The sequence below is a fragment of the Pristiophorus japonicus genome, chromosome 9 (genome assembly GCF_044704955.1).
Source record: "Pristiophorus japonicus isolate sPriJap1 chromosome 9, sPriJap1.hap1, whole genome shotgun sequence".
Taxonomy (NCBI): domain Eukaryota; kingdom Metazoa; phylum Chordata; class Chondrichthyes; family Pristiophoridae; genus Pristiophorus; species Pristiophorus japonicus.
Window position 1 is genome coordinate 224,488,521 of NC_091985.1, and position 21,514 is coordinate 224,510,034.

A 21,514-nucleotide genomic window follows, 5' to 3' on the forward strand; every position below is an offset into this window, starting at 1 on the left:
CGGGGGAGGCCGTTCACCTGCTGTGTGTGTGGGGATTCACTCTAGGCTGCAAAAAACAAAACCGGCCTTGGAGTCTGGAAGGGCGATAAGAACGGCTCTCTTGCTGCTGAAACCCTCATCCATGCCTTGGTTAGCTCTAGACTTGACTACTCCAACTCACTCCTGGCCGGCCTCCCACATTCTACATTACACCACAAACTTGAGGTCATCCAAAACTCAGCAGCTTGTGTCCTAACTCTCACTAAGCCACGATCACCCATCACCCCTGATTTGTAAACAAAGATGAGAATATTGAAATTGAGGCATTGTTTAACAGGGAGCTGACCTACATTGGCTCCCGGTTAAATATTCTCATCCTTGTTTACAAATCACTCCATGGCCTTGTCCCTCCCTGTCTTTCAGCTTCACCACCCCACAAAATGTCTGTGCTCCTCAAATTCTGCCCTCTTGAACATCCCTCATTATAACTGCTCAACCATCGGTGGCCGTGCTTTCAGCTGTTTGGGTCCTAAGCTCTGGAACTCCCTCCCTAAACCTCCGTCTCTACCTGTCTTTCCTCCTTTAAGACACTTCTTAAAACTTACCTCTTAAAGCTTTCGGTCATCTGCGTTAATTTCTTCTTTTGTGGCTCAGTGTTAAATTAGGGGCATGGTCTTGGGCTGGGGGGTGGTGGGCTGTTTGGGGCTGGAATGGGGAGAGACTTCTTCACTTGGGGAGTTGTTGGCCTGTGGGGTTCCCTGCCGTGGAAAGTTGTTGATGCCAGGTCATTGGATGTGTTCGGGAGGGAGTTGGATGTGGTCCTTGCGGCTGGGGGGGGTCGGGGGTGTGTGGAGGGGGCGTGGGGGGGGAGGTGCTAGGGTGGGTGATCAGCCATGATCTTGTTGAATGGCGGTGCAGGCTCGAAGGGCCGAATGGCCGAATGGCCTACTCCTGCACCTATTTTCTATGTTTCTATGTTTTATGTATGTGTTGTGTCCTGTAACACTGCTGTGAAGCGCCTTGGAACATTTTACTACGTTAAAGATGCTACACAAATAAAAGTTATTATTATTAATAATAAAAACTGTTTCACGCGACTGTTCCATGCAACACTCTCCACCCCAGATCCCCAATGGTGCAGGGAAGGACTCCTGCGTAGAGAACCCTCCATTGGGGATCCCCGCCTCGGCTGGACAGCAGGATGACCCACCATTGCGACTGAGACTGGGCAATGAACAAAATTCATCAATCAATGATACACAGACCTGAGTGCCCGGGTTCTCAGTCCTGGAGCCAAGTACGCTGGCCGCCATTTTTCCATCATTAACTCGCACCTTAGGCCCGGCCCAGTCTGGCTCAGTCACTAAATGCTTTCTAACTGTGATGCTAACTCTGATGGAAAGCTATGAGGCCTCACTTTATTGTGCGACCCAAGAGGCTTTTAATGGCTTTAATAAACTGGCAATAAGATTTTTATTTTTAAAACTGTAAAGTGGTGAAAAACTCCACTAGCGCTGCCTCAAAACTCACCGAGAAATCCACTTCATCAATGCTCCTGCCACAGGACTCAATATCCACCCCCTCCCACCACTGGTGCACTGTGTCTGCAGTATGTACGGTCTTACAAAATGCCCACGGTCAGGTCGTGTGGAGTCAAAGGTCAGGTAACAGAATGGATGGAAATCTGGCAAAAAACTGCCCACAACTCCAGCAAATGATTCCTGTTTTGCAGTCATCTTTCCATCCATTCTGCTGCCTGGCTTCACTCCACGCGGCCTGACCTTAGTCATCTTGCAGATCTTACATACTGTTGTGGATAGCAAGCTGGTTACAAAACAGGAAACAGAGAGTAGGGTTAAGAGTAGCTACTCAGACTGGCAAAAGGTGGGAGGTGGTGTTCCACAGGGATCGGTGCTGGGACCACTGTTCTGGAAATAGGTGGGAGGTGGTGTTCCACAGGGATCGGTGCTGGGACCACTGTTCTGGCAATAGGTGGGCAGTGGTGTTCCACAGGGATCGGTGCTGGGACCACTGTTCTGGCAATAGGTGGGCAGTGGTGTTCCACAGGGATCGGTGCTGGGACCGCTGTTGTTCGCCAATTACATAAAGGATTTGGACTCGGGAATCAGAAGTACAATTCCAAAATTTTTAGATGACACAAATTGGGAGGGAGAGTTAATACTGTGGAAGACTGTGACAAAATGTAAGACGTTAATAAGTTTGCAGAATGCGTGTGTAATTGGCAAATGAATTTCAGTATAGATCAGTGTGAGGTGGTGCGTTTTGGTAGGAAGAATAAGGAGGCCACATTCTATTTGGGAAATAAGAGTCTAAATGGGGCCGAGGAGCAAAGGGATCGAGGGGTACAGATACACAAATCACTAAAAGTAGCGACGCGGGTTAATACGGCCATTTTAAAAAGCAAACAAAGCACTGGGGTTCATTTCTAAAGGAGCCTTCTGTTTCATGCCCAGGAGTCTGAACGATGGAAGAGAGCGCTGGGACACATTTCTTACACAGCTCAAGATTAACCTGCATGGTGACTTTGCTGTCAGTGCAGACAGACGAGAAAGACCAAAGTGCCGTTTGCCCCTCTCTCTGAAGGACTGTGTCCAGGCTGAAGTTCTGTTTCACCCATACAATCCTCCCCCCAGATTGTCCTCTCTGAGCTCCAGCCAGGTGATGCTAAACACTCAGGTGGGAAAGACAAAAATCCACAGCAATGTGTTTAAAGCAAAGCTGATTTATTTACCATTCATCCAGAATATTAAACTCCTGCCCAGTTATAGGGTTAACAACATCAGCAGAAACAAACCCCAACTGTCAGAATGAACATGGTTCAGTCCTGGATGTGATTAACAGCAGCAACAACAGCAGAATCCATCCCCTGCAGTCACTTGTGAACTCGCTGGTGTGTCAACAGGATGGATGAACGAGTGAATCGCTTCCCACACTTGGAGCAGGTGAACGTTCTCTCCCCAGTGTGAACTCATTGGTGTATCAGAAGGTTGGATAACTGAGTGAATCCCTTCCCACACTCGGAGCAGGTGAACGGCCTCTCCCCGGTGTGACTGCGCTTGTGTCTCGATAGGCCAGAGATTCGGCTGAAGCCATGTCCACACACAGAACACGTGTACACTTTCTCCCCACTGTCAACGGTGCTTTTTGCTTCCATATTGAGAGGCTGATAATATTCAGGTCCCGATGAATCAAGTGACGCTGTCAGATCTTGATGCGGTGTGCGATTTGAGTTTGCCGTCTGTAAATCCTCCCCTTCCACTACCTTGTAAAATTAATTTAAAACAGGAAAAAGGGAGTGTGAGAGAGAACCCACAAAGAGGCAGGTTAGTAATTTGAACTTAATGAATCTGCTGATTTGTGGGGCCGGCATTATAACAAAGTGACCATGAAAGCGGCCGGATTGTCGTAAAAATCCAACTGGTTCACTAATGTCTGACTCTGGCTGGGTTCAGTTCTACACTCACTGGTTCCCCTCCCTGGAAAGTGCTGACTCTGGCTGGGTTTAGTTCTACACTCACCAGTTTCTCTCCAATATGTGACCCATGTGCCCAATGTCCATGTGTGAACCTCGACAGTGAGTGTCGACAGGCTATTCCACTGTCCTCACCCGAGGCCTCACACATGCATTTTCCAACAGGGTCACTGGACTATCCTCCCAATGGCACAGTGGGTACAGGCACTGACCAGTGTGACTGAGTCATAGTAACAGGAGGGGCCGAGGTTTAATGCCCTCGGCATATCCTCCCCTTCTAAACCCCTGTAAAAGCTGTTTACAAAAGTCGTCACTGTAAGTAGAACATAGAAAGAGGACTAGGCCATTCGGCCCCTTGAGCCTGTTCAATTGGCCCCCAGCCTCAATTATATGGGAAACATCGAGTTCTGCATTTCCACTACCCTTTAAGAACACAAGAAATTGGAGCAGGAGTAGCCCCATTGGCCCCTCGAGCCTGCTCCACCATTCAGTAAGATCATGGCTGATCTTCTACCTCAACTCCACTCTGGTTACCGACCCTTCTGACACTGAAAATTGTTTCTCCTTATTAAGAGGGTTGGTGGGCTGGAGGAGGTTACAGAGATAGGGAGGGGCGAGGACTTGGAGGGATTTGAAAAAGAGGAGTAGTATTTTAAAGGCTGAAGTCACCAGCTGTCTCCCCCAGTGCAGAATGTGACTCACTACGAACAGGAAGGATTTTTGTTTAACTACTAAAGATGCATAATGAGGGGGAAATCAATCTCTGTACCTTTAACTAACAGCAACATGGAAAGAGGGAAATCTTTAAACACCTGGTCCACTTGGCACCGAAGTTTCTGAAACTCATAATAGGAACTCCAGGGAAACAAAATAGCTGTGTAGATAAAGGATGGAATCACTGCAATAGTGGGAGACGACATTGGCTCAAATGATCAGGATGTTGAAACAGTTTGGGTGGAAATAAGGAATAATAAGGGGAAAAAGTCACTGGTGGGCGTCGTCTATAGGCCCCCTAACAGTAGCAACTCTGTTGGTCGGAGTATAATCCAAGAAATAGAGAGGGCTTGTAAAAAGGGAACAGCAATAACCATGGGTGATTTTAACCTCCGTATTTATTGGACAAATCAAACTGGTCAGGATAGCCTTGAGGAAGAATTCATAGAGTGCGTAAGGGACGGGTTCCTTGAGCAATATGTAACGGAACCAACCAGGGGGCTGGCTATCTTAGATCTAGTCCTGTGTAATGAGACAGGATTAATAAACAATCTCCTAGTAAAGGATCCCCTTGGAATGAGTGACCATAGCATGGCTGAATTTCAAATTCAGATGAGGGGGGGACGAGAAAGTTGGATCTCAAAAGGATAAAGGAGACTACAAAGGTATGAGGGCAGAGTTGGATAAAGTGGACTGGGAAAATAGATTAAAGTGTAGGACGGTTGATGAACAGTGGCGTACATTTAAGGAGCTAGTTCATAACTCTCAAGAAAGATACATTCAAGTGAGGAGGAAAGGGTGTAAAAGAAAAAAATAGCCATGCGTGGCTAACTAAAGAAATAAAGGACGGTATCCAAATTAAAACAAGGGCATACAAAGTGGCCAAAACTAGTGGGAGGACAGAAGATTGGGAAGCTTTTAAAAACCAGCAAAGAATGACTAAAAAAATGATTAAGAAAGGGAAGGTAGACTATGAAAGTAAACTAGCACGAAATATAAAAACAGATAGCAAAACTAAGACAGTAATAGGAATAATACAGAACCAACCCCCTAAACAATAACAAAAAAAATGTATAATTTTTTTAAATTATTTAAATCAAAAAACAAAAATTTATGGAAAGTAAGGGAAAAGAAGATATATGGCAGAAAAGAAACAAACAAACCAGTAGAAAATGAAAATATTAGACCCCTCCCACAAAAAATCCCTACCCCAAACCACGGACATTCAACTAGGTGAGGCATCACATGCTACACACGAACAAAGAGAAGGCGGGCCTCTACATTTTCACTGAACAAACAGATAGGACAACAGACCATACAGAGAGAACACATCAGAAGAAGAAATAAGAACCATAAGACCAGACAAAGCAAACAATTAACACCACATCACTGAGAGAAGCAGGAGGTTTAAATAGTTCTTGTCCCTCCTCACAGCCCTTCTCGTTTTGACTGACCGAGTGGAAGGTAAGGAGCTCTAAACCCTTCATAACCTCTCACTGTAAGGTTTTCGATCTAATACTCTCTGACCCTTGAACCCCCAGTCAGGGTGAAACGTTAGGCCTAGAGACTACAATCAGCTACCGAGACGCGGATCATGGAGTGAGTATAAATTCCCCCGGACCTTTCCTCCCAATCCCTGGTGGATTTCTCTCTCACTCTATCCAGATTTCGGACCCACGGTGCTCCTGTCCCAGCTCTAACTGTCCCATTAGTTAGAATCAATAATGTCACTGTGTGCCGCCAGGCCCTGATGTCTTTGTCCCCTTGTTGTCCCACAACAGATCATTATTGCCGTGGTACCGGAGTGCACACAGACAGAAATACACTGAAAAACAAGAACAAAGTGCGTCCTAAACCGCCCCCCCCATCATCCATAAACACAACCCTCACCTAAACAGTTAAAACAATGTCATTTGTTGTTATTAAACAATCATTAAATTAAAAATCCAAAAATAAAAGTCAGACCATCAAAGTACAAAACTCAATCTCCCCAAAGAACATAACAGTGACTTAAAAACAACCTAAAAAACCCGGAGGCTGATCCCTTCCCCGGTGTTATGTATTGATGTATGTATCGTCCTGGTACCTTAAATGTAATGTAAGCAGAATGGTACAGCACAGAGGGCGCTGTGGTGGGAAACCTGGAAGTACCTGCAACAGGCAATATAAAAGGCTGACCCGAGAGGCACTCTGGAGCTGAACAATAAAGGACGAAGGTCACAGCAGTTAGATTTACACCAGACCGTGTGGAGTCAGTGATTTGTGTGCTACATATACCACATTGGCGACAAGGATGGGATGAACTCCACGCAACCATGGCTACTCTGGGCTCGCTAAAGGATTTTACCGTGGGCAATGATTGGGAGGCCTTTACGGAAAGGCTCGAGTACTACTTCACAGCAAACGACCTGACGGAGGACACAGACGCAATGAGAGATAAGTGCAAGGCGATATTGCTCTCCAGTTGTGGAGATGAGATTTACTGTCTCGTCATGTATTTGCTGGCACCCGGGAGCGCCAGGGACAAGTCATACGAGGAGCTGACTGAACTAATTCGTGACCAGTTGAAACCGAAGGAGAGCATCCTCACGGCCAGATACAAATTTTACCATCACTGCAGACCTGAGGGCCAGGATATCACCAAATATGCTGCGGACCTCAGGAGACTCGCGGCGCCGTGTGACTTAGGCGCACACCTTGACGAGGCGTTGCGGGAAGTTTTCATTATAAGGATTGGCCACGAGGGCCTCCTTCACAAGCTGTTAGCCACGGAGCCCACAGTCACTCTGACAAAGGCCATCACCATCAGCCGGGCACATATGACCCCGACTTGCAGCACCAAGCAAATAATCCACACAGTCTCGAACCCGGCAGGCACTGTCCACAGGATAGCACCCACCACGGACAAAACTGCAGAACGTGGCTCTGCCCGGGGCAGAGAGCACGGACCTCGGTATCCTGGAACTCAGAGTCCGCTGAGGGGGGCCAATCAAGCAGCACCATGCTGGCGTTATGGAGGAAGCCATGGGGCTCACCAATGCAGGTTAGCTACATACACCACACCCGGGAACAACAGGACTTCTGCTCCACCCTGCCTCCATCCCGAGCCACACAGAAATCCAGCCCAAGGCTGATCATCGGCACTAGGCCCAAACACACAAACCACCGAATGACCCGAGACACCACCCCGAAAACCACATTAACCCCCGCCCCCCGCACACCCTGACCCAGGGCCCGAGGCCGGATATAGTCGCACAAAAATTACATTTAAAATAATAAAATAAAATCGGGAATCTCTGAAAAACAGAGAGTGCCAACAAACGGTGGCGACCAGTGTTCACTGAAAGCCCGAGAAATAAACCCCCCACACTGCCCAAAACACAGTAACACCCCTCCCTCCACTGCCCAAAACACAGTAACACCCCCCCTCCACTGCCCAAAACACAGTAACACGCCCCCCCACTGCCCAAAACACAGTAACACCCCCCCCCCACTGCCCAAAACACAGTAACACGCCCCCCCACTGCCCAAAACACAGTAACACCCCCCCCCCACTGCCCAAAACACAGTAACACGCCCCCCCACTGCCCAAAACACAGTAACACCCCCCCCCACTGCCAAAACACAGTAACACCCCCCCTCCACTGCCCAAAACACAGTAACACGCCCCCCCACTGCCCAAAACACAGTAACACCCCCCCCACTGCCAAAACACAGTAACACCCCCCCGCCACTGCCCAAAACACAGTAACACCCCCCCCCACTGCCCAAAACACAGTAACCACCCCCCACTGCCCAAAACACAGTAACACGCCCCCCCCACTGCCCAAAACACAGTAACACCCCCCCTCCACTGCCCAAAACACAGTAACACCCCCCCTCCACTGCCCAAAACACAGTAACACGCCCCCCCACTGCCCAAAACACAGTAACACCCCCCCTCCACTGCCCAAAACACAGTAACACGCCCCCCCACTGCCCAAAACACAGTAACACGCCCCCCCCACTGCCCAAAACACAGTAACACACCCCCTCCACTGCCCAAAACACAGTAACACCACCCCCCACTGCCCAAAACACAGTAACACCCCCCCCACTGCCAAAACACAGTAACACCCCCCCGCCACTGCCCAAAACACAGTAACACCCCCCCCCACTGCCCAAAACACAGTAACCCCCCCCCCCACTGCCCAAAACACAGTAACCAACCCCCACTGCCCAAAACACAGTAACACCCCCCCCCACTGCCCAAAACACAGTAACCACCCCCCACTGCCCAAAACATGGTAACACCCCCCCCACCACTGCCCAAAACACAGTAACACCCCCCCACTGCCCAAAACATGGTAACACCCCCTCCCCCACTGCCCAAAACACAGTAACAACCCCCCCCCACTGCCCAAAACACAGTAACACCCCCCCGCCACTGCCCAAAACACAGTAACACCCCCCCCACTGCCCAAAACACAGTAACACCCCCCCCCCACTGCCCAAAACACAGTAACACCCCCCCACTGCCAAAACACAGTAACACCCCCCCGCCACTGCCCAAAACACAGTAACCCCCCCCTCACTGCCCAAAACATGGTAACACCCCCCCCACCACTGCCCAAAACACAGTAACACCCCCCCCCCCCCACTGCCAAAACACAGTAACACCCCCCCGCCACTGCCCAAAACACAGTAACACCCCCCCCACTGCCCAAAACACAGTAACCCCCCCCTCACTGCCCAAAACATGGTAACACCCCCCCCACCACTGCCCAAAACACAGTAACACCCCCCACCACTGCCCAAAACACAGTAACCCCCCCCCCACTGCCCAAAACATGGTAACACCCCCCCACTGCCCAAAACACAGTAACACCCCCTCCCCCACTGCCCAAAACACAGTAACACCCCCTCCACTGCCCAAGACACAGTAACACCCCCTCCCCCACTGCCCAAAACACAGTAACACCCCCCTCACTGCCCAAAACATGGTAACACCCCCCCCACCACTGCCCAAAACACAGTAACACCCCCCACCACTGCCCAAAACACAGTAACCCCCCCCCCACTGCCCAAAACATGGTAACACCCCCCCACTGCCCAAAACACAGTAACACCCCCTCCCCCACTGCCCAAAACACAGTAACACCCCCCCCACTGCCCAAAACACAGTAACACCCCCCCCACTGCCCAAGACACAGTAACACCCCCTCCCCCACTGCCCAAAACACAGTAACACCCCCCCTACTGCCCAAAACACAGTAACACCCCCCCCCCACTGCCCAAAACACACTAACACCCCCCCACTGCCCAAAACACAGTAACACCCCCCCCCCACTGTCCAAAACACACTAACACCCCCCCCCCACTGCCCAAAACACAGTAACATCCCCCACTGCCCAAAACACAGTAACACCCCCCACTGCCCAAAACACAGTAACACCCCCCCCCCACTGCCCAAAACACAGTAACCCCCCCCCCCACCCCACTGCCCAAAACACAGTAACACCCCCCCCACTGCCCAAAACACAGTAACACCCCCCCACTGCCCACATCACGGTAACACCCACCCCCACTGCCCAAAACACAGTAACACCCCACCCCCACTGCCCAAAACACAGTAACCCCCCCCCCCACCCCACTGCCCAAAACACAGTAACACCCCCCCCACTGCCCAAAACACAGTAACACCCCCCCACTGCCCACATCACGGTAACACCCACCCCCCACTGCCCAAAACACAGTAACACACACCCCCCCCCACTGCCCAAAACACAGTAACACCCCCCCTCACTACCCAAAACACAGTAACACCCCTCCCCCCACTGCCCAAATCATGGTAACACCCCCCCCATTGCCCAAAACACAGTAACACCCCCCCCCCACTGCCCAAAACACAGTAACACGCCCCCCCACTGCCCAAAACACAGTAACACCCCCCCCACTGCCCAAAACACAGTAACACCCCCCCCCACTGCCCAAAACACAGTAACACCCCCCCTCCACTGCCCAAAACACAGTAACACGCCCCCCCACTGCCCAAAACACAGTAACACCCCCCCTCCACTGCCCAAAACACAGTAACACGCCCCCCCACTGCCCAAAACACAGTAACACCCCCCCCACTGCCAAAACACAGTAACACCCCCCCGCCACTGCCCAAAACACAGTAACACCCCCCCCCACTGCCCAAAACACAGTAACCACCCCCCACTGCCCAAAACACAGTAACACGCCCCCCCACTGCCCAAAACACAGTAACACCCCCCCTCCACTGCCCAAAACACAGTAACACCCCCCCTCCACTGCCCAAAACACAGTAACACGCCCCCCCACTGCCCAAAACACAGTAACACCCCCCCTCCACTGCCCAAAACACAGTAACACGCCCCCCCACTGCCAAAACACAGTAACACCCCCCCGCCACTGCCCAAAACACAGTAACACCCCCCCCCCACTGCCCAAAACACAGTAACACCCCCCCCCACTGCCCAAAACACAGTAACCACCCCCCACTGCCCAAAACACAGTAACACCCCCCCCCCCACTGCCCAAAACACAGTAACCACCCCCCACTGCCCAAAACATGGTAACACCCCCCCCACCACTGCCCAAAACACAGTAACACCCCCCCCCCACTGCCCAAAACATGGTAACACCCCCCCCACTGCCCAAAACACAGTAACACCCCCTCCCCCACTGCCCAAAACACAGTAACACCCCACCGCCACTGCCCAAAACACAGTAACACCCCCCCCACTGCCCAAAACACAGTAACACCCCCCTCACTGCCCAAAACATGGTAACACCCCCCCCACCACTGCCCAAAACACAGTAACACGCCCCCCCACTGCCCAAAACACAGTAACACCCCCCCTCCACTGCCCAAAACACAGTAACACGCCCCCCCACTGCCCAAAACACAGTAACACCCCCCCCACTGCCAAAACACAGTAACACCCCCCCCACTGCCCAAGACACAGTAACACCCCCTCCCCCACTGCCCAAAACACAGTAACACCCCCCCCACTGCCCAAAACACAGTAACCCCCCCCTCACTGCCCAAAACATGGTAACACCCCCCCCACCACTGCCCAAAACACAGTAACACCCCCCACCACTGCCCAAAACACAGTAACCCCCCCCCCACTGCCCAAAACATGGTAACACCCCCCCACTGCCCAAAACACAGTAACACCCCCTCCCCCACTGCCCAAAACACAGTAACACCCCCCCCCCCACTGCCCAAGACACAGTAACACCCCCTCCCCCACTGCCCAAAACACAGTAACACCCCCCCTACTGCCCAAAACACAGTAACACCCCCCCCCACTGCCCAAAACACGATAACACCCCCCCCACTGCCCAAAACACAGTAACACCCCCCCACTGCCAAAAACACAATAACAACCCCCCCACTGCCCAAAACACACTAACACCCCCCCACTGCCCAAAACACAGTAACACCCCCCCCCCAGTGCCCAAAACACAGTAACACCCCCCCCCCCACCCCGCTGCCCAAAACACACTAACACCCCCCCCACTGCCCAAAACACAGTAACACCCCCCCACTGCCCAAAACACAGTAACACCCCCCCACTGCCCAAAACACAGTAACACCCCCCCCACTGCCCAAAACACACTAACACCCCCTCCACTGCCCAAAACACAGTAACACCCCCCCACTGCCCAAGACACAGTAACACCCCCTCCCCCACTGCCCAAAACACAGTAACACCCCCCCCACTGCCCAAAACACAGTAACCCCCCCCCCACTGCCCAAAACATGGTAACACCCCCCCACTGCCCAAAACACAGTAACACCCCCTCCCCCACTGCCCAAAACACAGTAACACCGCCCTCACTGCCCAAGACACAGTAACACCCCCTCCCCCACTGCCCAAAACACAGTAACACCCCCCCCACTGCCCAAAACACAGTAACCCCCCCCTCACTGCCCAAAACATGGTAACACCCCCCCCACCACTGCCCAAAACACAGTAACACCCCCCACCACTGCCCAAAACACAGTAACCCCCCCCCCCACTGCCCAAAACATGGTAACACCCCCCCACTGCCCAAAACACAGTAACACCCCCTCCCCCACTGCCCAAAACACAGTAACACCCCCCCCCACTGCCCAAGACACAGTAACACCCCCTCCCCCACTGCCCAAAACACAGTAACACCCCCCCTACTGCCCAAAACACAGTAACACCCCCCCCCACTGCCCAAAACACGATAACACCCCCCCCACTGCCCAAAACACAGTAACACCCCCCCACTGCCAAAAACACAATAACAACCCCCCCACTGCCCAAAACACACTAACACCCCCCCACTGCCCAAAACACAGTAACACCCCCCCCCCCACTGCCCAAAACACAGTAACACCCCCCCCCCCACCCCGCTGCCCAAAACACACTAACACCCCCCCCACTGCCCAAAACACAGTAACACCCCCCCACTGCCCAAAACACAGTAACACCCCCCCACTGCCCAAAACACAGTAACACCCCCCCCACTGCCCAAAACACACTAACACCCCCTCCACTGCCCAAAACACAGTAACACCCCCCCACTGCCCAAAACACAGTAACACCCCCCCCCCCCCCACTGTCCAAAACACACTAACACCCCCCCCCCACTGCCTAAAACACAGTAACACCCCCCACTGCCCAAAACACAGTAACACCCCCCACTGCCCAAAACACAGTAACACCCCCCCCCCCACTGCCCAAAACACAGTAACCCCCCCCCCCCACCCCACTGCCCAAAACACAGTAACACCCCCCCCACTGCCCAAAACACAGTAACACCCCCCCACTGCCCACATCACGGTAACACCCACCCCCCACTGCCCAAAACACAGTAACACCCCCCCCCCCACTGCCCAAAACACAGTAACCCCCCCCCCCCACCCCACTGCCCAAAACACAGTAACACCCCCCCCACTGCCCAAAACACAGTAACACCCCCCCCACTGCCCACATCACGGTAACACCCACCCCCCACTGCCCAAAACACAGTAACACCCCCCCTCACTACCCAAAACACAGTAACACCCCTCCCCCCACTGCCCAAATCATGGTAACACCCCCCCCCCCCATTGCCCAAAACACAGTAACACCCCCCCCCAAACACAGTAACCCCTCCCCACAACACAGTTACACCTCCCCAAACACAGAAACACCACCCCTCCCCCAACTTTGTCATAGTAGTGTGTTACAACTGAGTGACATTTCAGAGGGCAGCTAAGAGTCAACCACATTGCTGTGGGATCTGGAGTCACATATCAGCCAGACCCAGATAATGGCATCAGATTTCCTTCTCTAAAGGACATCAGTGAGCCAGATGGGTTTTTACAACAAACCAGTAGTTCCATTACTGATACTAGCTTTTTATTCTAGATTTATTTAATTAACTGAATTTAAATTCCCCAGCTGCCATGGTGGGATTTGAACTCACATCTCTGGATTATTAGTCTAGGCCTCAGGATTACCAGCCCAGTGATGTTACCACTATGTTACCGTTCCCATTATACAGTGAGCTAGAATGAAAAAGGATCTGGCCCAGGTGGATGGGAGGCAAAACAGCAAGTGAACAATGGGAGGCCTTCAAAGAGGGGATGGTTCGGGGACAGAGGAGACACATTTCTATTCGGGGAAAGGACGGGCATCCAAAGCCAGAGCTCCCTGAATGACTAAACGTATAGAGGTTAAAATGACAAAAAAGGAGCCATTTGACAAATGCAAGGTTCAGATACAGTGGGGAATCAAGCTGAATATAGAAAGTACAGAGGAGATCTAAAATATGGAATAAGAGGGTCAAAGAGAGAGTATGAAAATAGATTAGCAGCTAACATAAAGGGGAACCGAAAAGTCTTTTATAAACACATAACTAGTAAAAGGGTGGTCGAAGGAAGGGTTGGGTTGATTAGGGACCAAAAAGGAGATCTTGTGCAGGCAGAGGGCATGGCTGAGGTATTAAATGAGTCTGTTACAGTTGTCTTCACTAGAGAAGAGGAGGCTACCAATGTAGCAGTAAAGAAGGAGGCAGTAGTGATATTGGTTAGGACAAAAATCGATGAAGAGGAAGTACTTAAAAGGTTGGCAATCCTCAAAGTAGAAAGGTTACATGACCCTACATTACTGAGGGAAGTAAGGATGAAAATTGCGGAGGCTCTAGCCACAATCTTCCAATCCTCCTTGGATATCGGCGTGGTGCCAGAGGACTGCAGGACTGCAAATGTTACACCCCTGTTTAAAAAAGGGGCGAGAGATAAACCCGGAAACTACAGATCAGTGAGCCTAACGTCGGTGATAGGGAAACTTCTAGAAACAATAATCTGGGACAAAATTCATTGGCATTTGGGAAACTATGGGCTAATAACTGAAAGTCAGCACAGATTTGTTAAAGGCAGATCATGTTTGAGTAACTTGACCGAGGTTTTTGATGAAGTAATGGGGAGGGTTGATGAGGGTAGTGCGGTTGATGTTGTGCAGATGACTTACAAAAAGCGCTTGACAAAGCACCACATAATAGAATTGTTAGCAAAATTAAAGCCTATGGGATTAATGGGACAGTGGCAGCATGTGTACATAATTGGGTAAGGGACAGAAAGCAGAGAGTAGTGGTGAATGGTTGTTTTTCAGACTGGAGGTAAATATCCAGTGGTGTTTTCCAGCGGTCGTTAGGACCACTGCTCTTTTTGGGCTGGATTTGGGTATACGGGGCATCATTTCATCGTTTGCAGATGACACAAAACTTGGAGGAGAGTAGTAAAAGACTTCAGGTGATAATAGACAGACTGATGAAATGGGCAGCCACGTGGCAGATGGAATTTAATGCAGAGAAGTGTGAAGTGATATATTTTGGTAGGAAAAATAAAGAGAGGCAATATGAATGAAATGATACAATTTTGAAGGGGATGCAGGAACAGAGAGACCTGGGGTGTATGTATACAAATCTTTGAAGGTGGCAGGAGAACATTGGAATACTGAAGTGTGGATGTAACAAAGGAATGGTTGTGGGTTTCAGCAGTAGATCAGCTGAGACATCCTTTCACCTCCGTAATATCACCCTGCTCCGCCCCTGCCTCAACTCATCTGCTGCTGAAACCCTCATCCATGCCTTTGTTGCCTCCAGACTTAACTATTCCAGTGTTCTCCTGGCCAGCCTCACAACTTCCACCCTTCCTAAATGTCTCAGTTTAGACACTTTGAGCATGCTCTAGGCTATCTGACCTAACATCTCTTTATGTGGCTCTGTGTCAAATCTTTTTTGATAAGACTCTTGTGAAAAGCCTGGGAATGCTTTACTATGTTAAAGGAGCTATATAAATGCAAGTTGTTGTTGTTGACTTCACAGGAGGTAGAGAAGGATCATACACTCAACATTTCTGGCTGAAGATAGTTATGAATGCTTCAGCCTTTCTTTTGCACTTAGGTGCTGGGCTCTGCCATCATTGAGGATGGAAATGTTCATGGAGACGCCTCCTTCTGTTAGTTGTTTAATTGTCCACCACCATTCATAACTGGATGTGGCAGGACTGCAGAGCTGTGATCTGATCCATTGGTTGTGGGATCACTTAGCTCTGACCATAGCATGCTGCTTATGCTGGTTAACAGGCAGGTAGTCCTGTGTTGTAGCTTCTCCAGTTTGGTAGCTCATTTTTAGGTACACCTGGTGCTGCTCCCAGCATGCTCTTCTACACTCCTCATTGAACGGAGGTTGGTCAGCTTGCTTGATGGTAATGAAGGAGTAAGAATATGCCAGGCCATGAGCTTGCAGATTGTGTTGGAATACAATTCTGCAGCTGTGGATAGCCCAGAGCACCTTATGGCTGCCCAGTTTTGAGCTGCTAGGTCAATTATTAGTCTATTCCATATGGCACAGTGGTAGTGCCACACAATACGATGGTGGTTGTCCTCAGTGTGAAGGCAGAACTTGGTCTCCACATGGGCCAACTTGGTATCCTCTGCAAATTTGGAAAACATGCCACAATTTCTGAGTCTATATAATGGTGAACAACAGTGGTCCTGGCACGGATCCCTGCGGGACATCACTTCTCACTTCCTGCCAGTCTGAGAAACTTCACTTAGCTCATACCCTCTGATTTCTGTTTAGTAGCCATCTTTCCATCCATTCTGCTACCTGGCCCTTGACTCCACATGGTCTGACTTGCGTCATCTTATAGACCATAATTACTGCAGAAACAGTACCAATGGTAGAGAGGGTGGATACTGAGTGCTGTGGCAGGGGCACTGTGAACTGGATTTCTCTGTCCCATGTGTTTTGAGGCATCACTAATAGTGTTTTTCACCTCCAAAATTAAAAAAAACTTGTTGCCAGTTTATTAAAGCCATTAACAGCCTCTCCAGTGGGACACACAAACAAAATGAGACCTCGTAAATTTCCCTCAGAATGAGGCCAGAACTCAAGTTACAAAACAGTTAGAATATATTGAGCAATGAACTCAGACACGGTGTGTCCTGAGATGCGAGTTAGTAACGGAAATGTATCATCACCATGGCTGAGGACCCTGGCACTCCGGTCTTTGTATAATTTATTTATTAAGTTTGTTTATTGACCAATCGGACTGGTGGGTTATCTTCCGACCGAGGCTGGGTTCCCCAATGGGGGCTTTCTACGCGCGAGTCCTCCCCTGCACCACTGGGGTCTAGGGCGGAGACTGTTACACGGAGCAGTCATGTGCAATCATTTTTCATAGAATCATAGAAAAATTATGACAGAGGAGGCCATTCGGCCCATAATGTCCATGCCAGTCGAAAAAGAGCTAAACAGCCTATGCCCACCTTCCAGCACTAGGCCCGTAGCCCTGCAGGTTGCGGCTCTTCACGTGCACATCAAGAATTATTTAAATGTGATGAGGGTTTCTGCCTCTACCACTCTTTCAGGCAGTGAGTTCCAAACTCTCACCCTCCAGGGAAAGAAATGTTTACTTATTTCCCCTCTAATCCTTTTACCATATACTTTAAATCTATAGCCCTGGTTATTGACCCTTCAGCTAAGGGAAATGTCCTTCCTATCCACTGTATCTAGGCCCCTCATAATTTTATACAGCTCAATTAAATCTCTCCTCGGCCTCCTCTGTTCCAAGGAAAACAACCCCAGCCTACCCAATCCTTCCTTATAGCTAAAGTTTTCCAGTCCTGGAAACAGCCTCGCAAATCTCCTCGGAACCCTTTCTAGTGCAATCACATACTTCCTGTAATGTGGTGACCAGAACTGCACACAGTAATCCAGCTGTGGTCTAACTAGTGTTGTATACAGTTCCAGCATAACTCCCCTTTCCGGGGTCCAAGGCCAGATGTGGATTTTTGTGGGGAGAGGAGTCCATAGGCCATGTATATATTCAGTGATTGATTTTTCAGCCCCTGCATAGTTACCTGAAGCGGCTGCTCCTCAAGTTTTGGTTACACTTCAGCACCATGCCCCTAATCTTCGATCGCCCGATGTGGAGGGTGATAGAGTGGAGATGTCGGGTGAGTAAGTCAGAGGATCTTCTCCTGGACCTGCTCTTGGGTCTGGCAAAAACATAAAATTTGCAAGTCCAAGATGAGCGGGCCCATTGGGAGGTCACACTGGCTGCCTACCTCGCTTCCACGGTCTTGCCCGGCTGGCTATGGAGAGGGACCATGTGGTGTCCATGTGGAAGGCTTGATACCTTTCGTGACCGGTGGGCACCGCAGGTTAAAGAGGTGATAATTGATCCTCACAATCACTTTATGATTTGTGTGTAAATAGTTATTACTATTTATTTCAGATTTGTGGTATACGAGGGCACTTGCTTTAAAGATTTCTGTTCCCATCTGCTAACACTGGAGCAACTTAGTGTGACCCCCTACAGGTAGTGAAAAAAACAATCTCAATCGGCTGACACAAAATAAATGTTATCTTCACCGCCTGGGGTTTTCAATGAAAGGAATTATATTTACCCAGAAACCCCCGCGAGGCTCAAAGTGGCCTATCAATGACTACAGGAGCCCAGTACGCAGGCGCGCGGCCGGTCTGTGCTCTGGGCATGCGCAGTGCCAGTGGCGAAGATGGTTTGTGACAGAAGATACGGTTCTGCGAGGCGCCGGTAGATTGTGGTCTGAGCGAAGGAATTGGACAGCCGGATACGCTGGGAAGCTTCATAAACAGGTCGCGAAAGCCTCAGGCACCGAATAAGAGCACATAGGCACCGAATATGAGCGGACAGGCTACGAATAAGAGCCCGCAGGCCCGTGTTTGCACCACGGAGATAGGCCCGACCGCCCGGGTTCACTGACCTCCATCTTGGACAGGGACGTTCAGGGCGGCTGTGCGGCCATATTCGCAAAGGCTTTTCCCCGGTGACAAGCCCAGATTATTGCGACTGCGCGGCCATTTTGGTACAGGAGCAGAAAGTGGGCGGGGCTTCAGGGACCCAGTACCCAGGAGAAAAACATTAATGCCTCATTGATTTTATTCTCACTTTCCACACAGCGGGTGTAGAACTGAACCCAACCAGAGCAGAGGGAGGGAGCAAACGGTGGAGGGGGGAGGGTAAAGAAATGTTGGAGATGGTGCGATGGGTTTGGATTTCAGCACAGCGAGGAGGGAGAGTGTGCGGGACAGGGATTTACAGCTTTGGGGGAACAATAGAGGGGAAAGACTGTGCCATAGAAATGAGAAGTGTCTGTCTTCAATTTCTATCCTGCACTTCCAGTGCTGACTTTTGTAAAATCCTTTTACAGGATATTAGAAGGGGAGCATTTGCAGACGGAAAACCCAACCAAATATGTCAAGATCTGACAGAGTCACTCCATTCATCAGGAGCTGGATATCATCGGCCTTTTAAAGTGGAAGGAGAAACATCGCACCAGTCACAACGGGGAGAAACCGTACACGTGTGTGTGTGTGGACGAGGCTTCAACTGATCGTCCAACCTGGAGAGACACAAGGACACCCACATCACGGAGAAACCATGGGAATGTGGAGATTGTGGGAAGGGATTCAATTGGCCCTCTGAGCTGGAAACTCATCGACGTCGTCACACCGGGGAGAGGCCGTTCACCTGCCCTGTGTGTGGGAAGGGATTCATTCGTTCAGCTCACCTTCTATCACACCAGCGAGTTCACACGAATGAGAGACCTTTTAAATGCTCTGACTGTGGGAACAGCTTTAAAACCTCTCGTGAACTAAATCAACACCAACGAGTTCACACTGGGGAGAGGCCGTTCAGTTGCTCTTACTGCGAGAAGAGGTTCAGGCAGTCATCTAACCTCACTGAGCACCAGCGAGTTCACACTGGGGAGAAACCATTCACCTGCTCCGTGTGTGGGAAGGGATTCACTTGTTCTTCACGCCTCACTGAACACCAGCGAGTTCATACTGGGGAGAGACCATTCATCTGCTCCATATGTGGGAAAGGGTTTGTTAAATCATCTCATCAGCTGAGACACCAGCGAGTTCACAGCGGGGAGAGGCCGTTCATCTGCTCTGTGTGTGGGAAGGGATTCGCTCGTTCATCCATCCTCACTGAACACCAGCGAGTTCACACCGGGGAAAGGCCGTTCACGTGTTCCATGTGTGGTATGGAATTCGCTCGTTCATGCCAGCTCACTGCACACTAACCTGTTCACACCGGGGAGAAACATTTTACCTGTTCTGTGTGTGGGAAGGCATGCACTCGTTCATCCCAGCTCACTGAACACCAACTTGTTCACACCAATAAGAGACTGTTTAAATGTTCTGACTGTGAGAAGAGCTTTAAAAGCAGAAAGGATCTGATGACACACCAACGCACTCACACTGGGGAGAGGCCGTTCACCTGTTCTGAGTGTGGGAAGGGATTCATTCAGTCGTCCCACCTACTGAGACACCAGCGAGTTCACACTGCAGGTGTGGATTCTGCTGTTAATCACATCCAGGACTGAACCGTGTTCACTTGGACAGTTGGGGTTTGTTGCCACTGATGTAATTAATCCCTATAACTGGGCTGGAGTTTAATTTTCTGGAAAGCTTAGAATCATAGAATGGTTACAGCTTTTGACCCATCAAGCCCATGCAGGCTCTCTGCAAGAACACCTCAGCTAGTCCCACTCCCCCGCCCTTGCCCCGTAACCCTGTGAATTTTTTCCTTCAGGTACTTATCCAATTCCCTTTTGAAAGCGACAATTGAATCTGCCTCCCACCCTTTCAGGAGTGCATTCCAGATCCTAACCACTCGCTGCGTAAAAAAAGTTTTTCCTAATGTCGCCTTTGGTTCTTTTGCCAATCACCTTAAATCTGTGTCCTCTGGATCCACTCTGTCTATACTCCTCATGATCTTGAACATCTCTATCAAATCTCCTCTCAATCTTCTCTGCTGTAAGGAGAACAACCCCAGCTTCTGCAGTATATCCACATAACTGAAGTCCCTCAGCCTTGGAACCATTCTTGTATATCTTTTCTGCAACCTCTGTCAAACAACTCAAATAAATCAGCTTTGTTTCCAACATACAGTCGATTCCTTGATTTCTCCAAGAGGAGACTAATTGATATCCTGTTCCATTTTTGAGCCTTTTCTCCTTTGTTAAAGGAAGACTTGTATTTATAAAGTGCTTTTCATGCCAAAGCACTTGACAAGCAAGTGCTTTTTAAGTGCAGTCACTGTTGTAATGGAGGAAATGCAGCAACCAATTTGCACACAGCAGGCTCCCACAAACAGCAATGTAATAATGGCCAGATAATCTGTTTTAGTGATGTTGGTTGAGGGACACCGGGGTAAACTCCCTTTTTCTTTGAATAACGTCATGGGATCATTTACACTCATTTGAGAGGTCAGATGGGGCCTTGGTTGAACGTCTCATGTGAAAGACGGCACCTCTGACAGTGCAGCGCTCCCTCTGTATTGCATTGGAATGCCGGCCTAGATTTTATGCTCAAGGCTCTGGAGGTGGACTTCAATCCACAATCTACTGACTCAGAGACAAGAATGCTACCACTGAGCCATGACCAACACCTCATTACTCTGGATTATTTCAGTTCTCTTGCTGTTGGTTATTATCATGGACAAGTCCGAGCTCCCCATACCTTCCAGAGCGCCGCTCCCAGCCTTGGGATCCAGGGAAGCCATTAGTAACACGCCCGTGTACATGCCCTGGGAGTGTTTGATGGGACAGTGTAGAGGGAGCTTTACTCTGTATCTAACAACTCTCTACGGTCGGGAATTTCACAGGTTAACAACTCTCTGAGTGAAAAGGATTCTCCTCATCTCAGTCCTAAATGGCTTACCCCTTATCCTTAGACTGTGTTCCCTAGTTCTGGACTTCCCCAACATCGGGAACATTCTTCCTGCATCTAACC

The 21,514-nt window shown here is 50.2% G+C and overlaps 1 protein-coding gene across 1 annotated transcript; it reads left to right on the forward strand.

Annotated features, from left to right (window-relative positions):
* Nucleotides 1–1,607: 1,607 nt before the first annotated feature.
* On the forward strand, nucleotides 1,608–20,631 carry LOC139274171 (zinc finger protein 391-like). The gene is made up of 2 exons (XM_070891208.1): nucleotides 1,608–1,643; nucleotides 19,120–20,631. Exons 1-2 carry the CDS (start codon nucleotides 1,608–1,610, stop codon nucleotides 19,798–19,800), a joined length of 717 nt encoding a protein of 238 aa, XP_070747309.1. The 3' UTR covers nucleotides 19,801–20,631.
* The last annotated feature ends 883 nt before the right edge of the window (nucleotides 20,632–21,514 follow it).

Bases quoted from the DNA above. Each gene is read 5' to 3' on its own strand.
- LOC139274171 (XM_070891208.1), top strand. From the start codon at position 1,608: ATGCCCACGGTCAGGTCGTGTGGAGTCAAAGGTCAG. The intron at 1,644-19,119 runs GTAACAGAATGG...TCCAACCTGGAG, and splicing joins CGTGTGGAGTCAAAGGTCAG to AGACACAAGGACACCCACAT.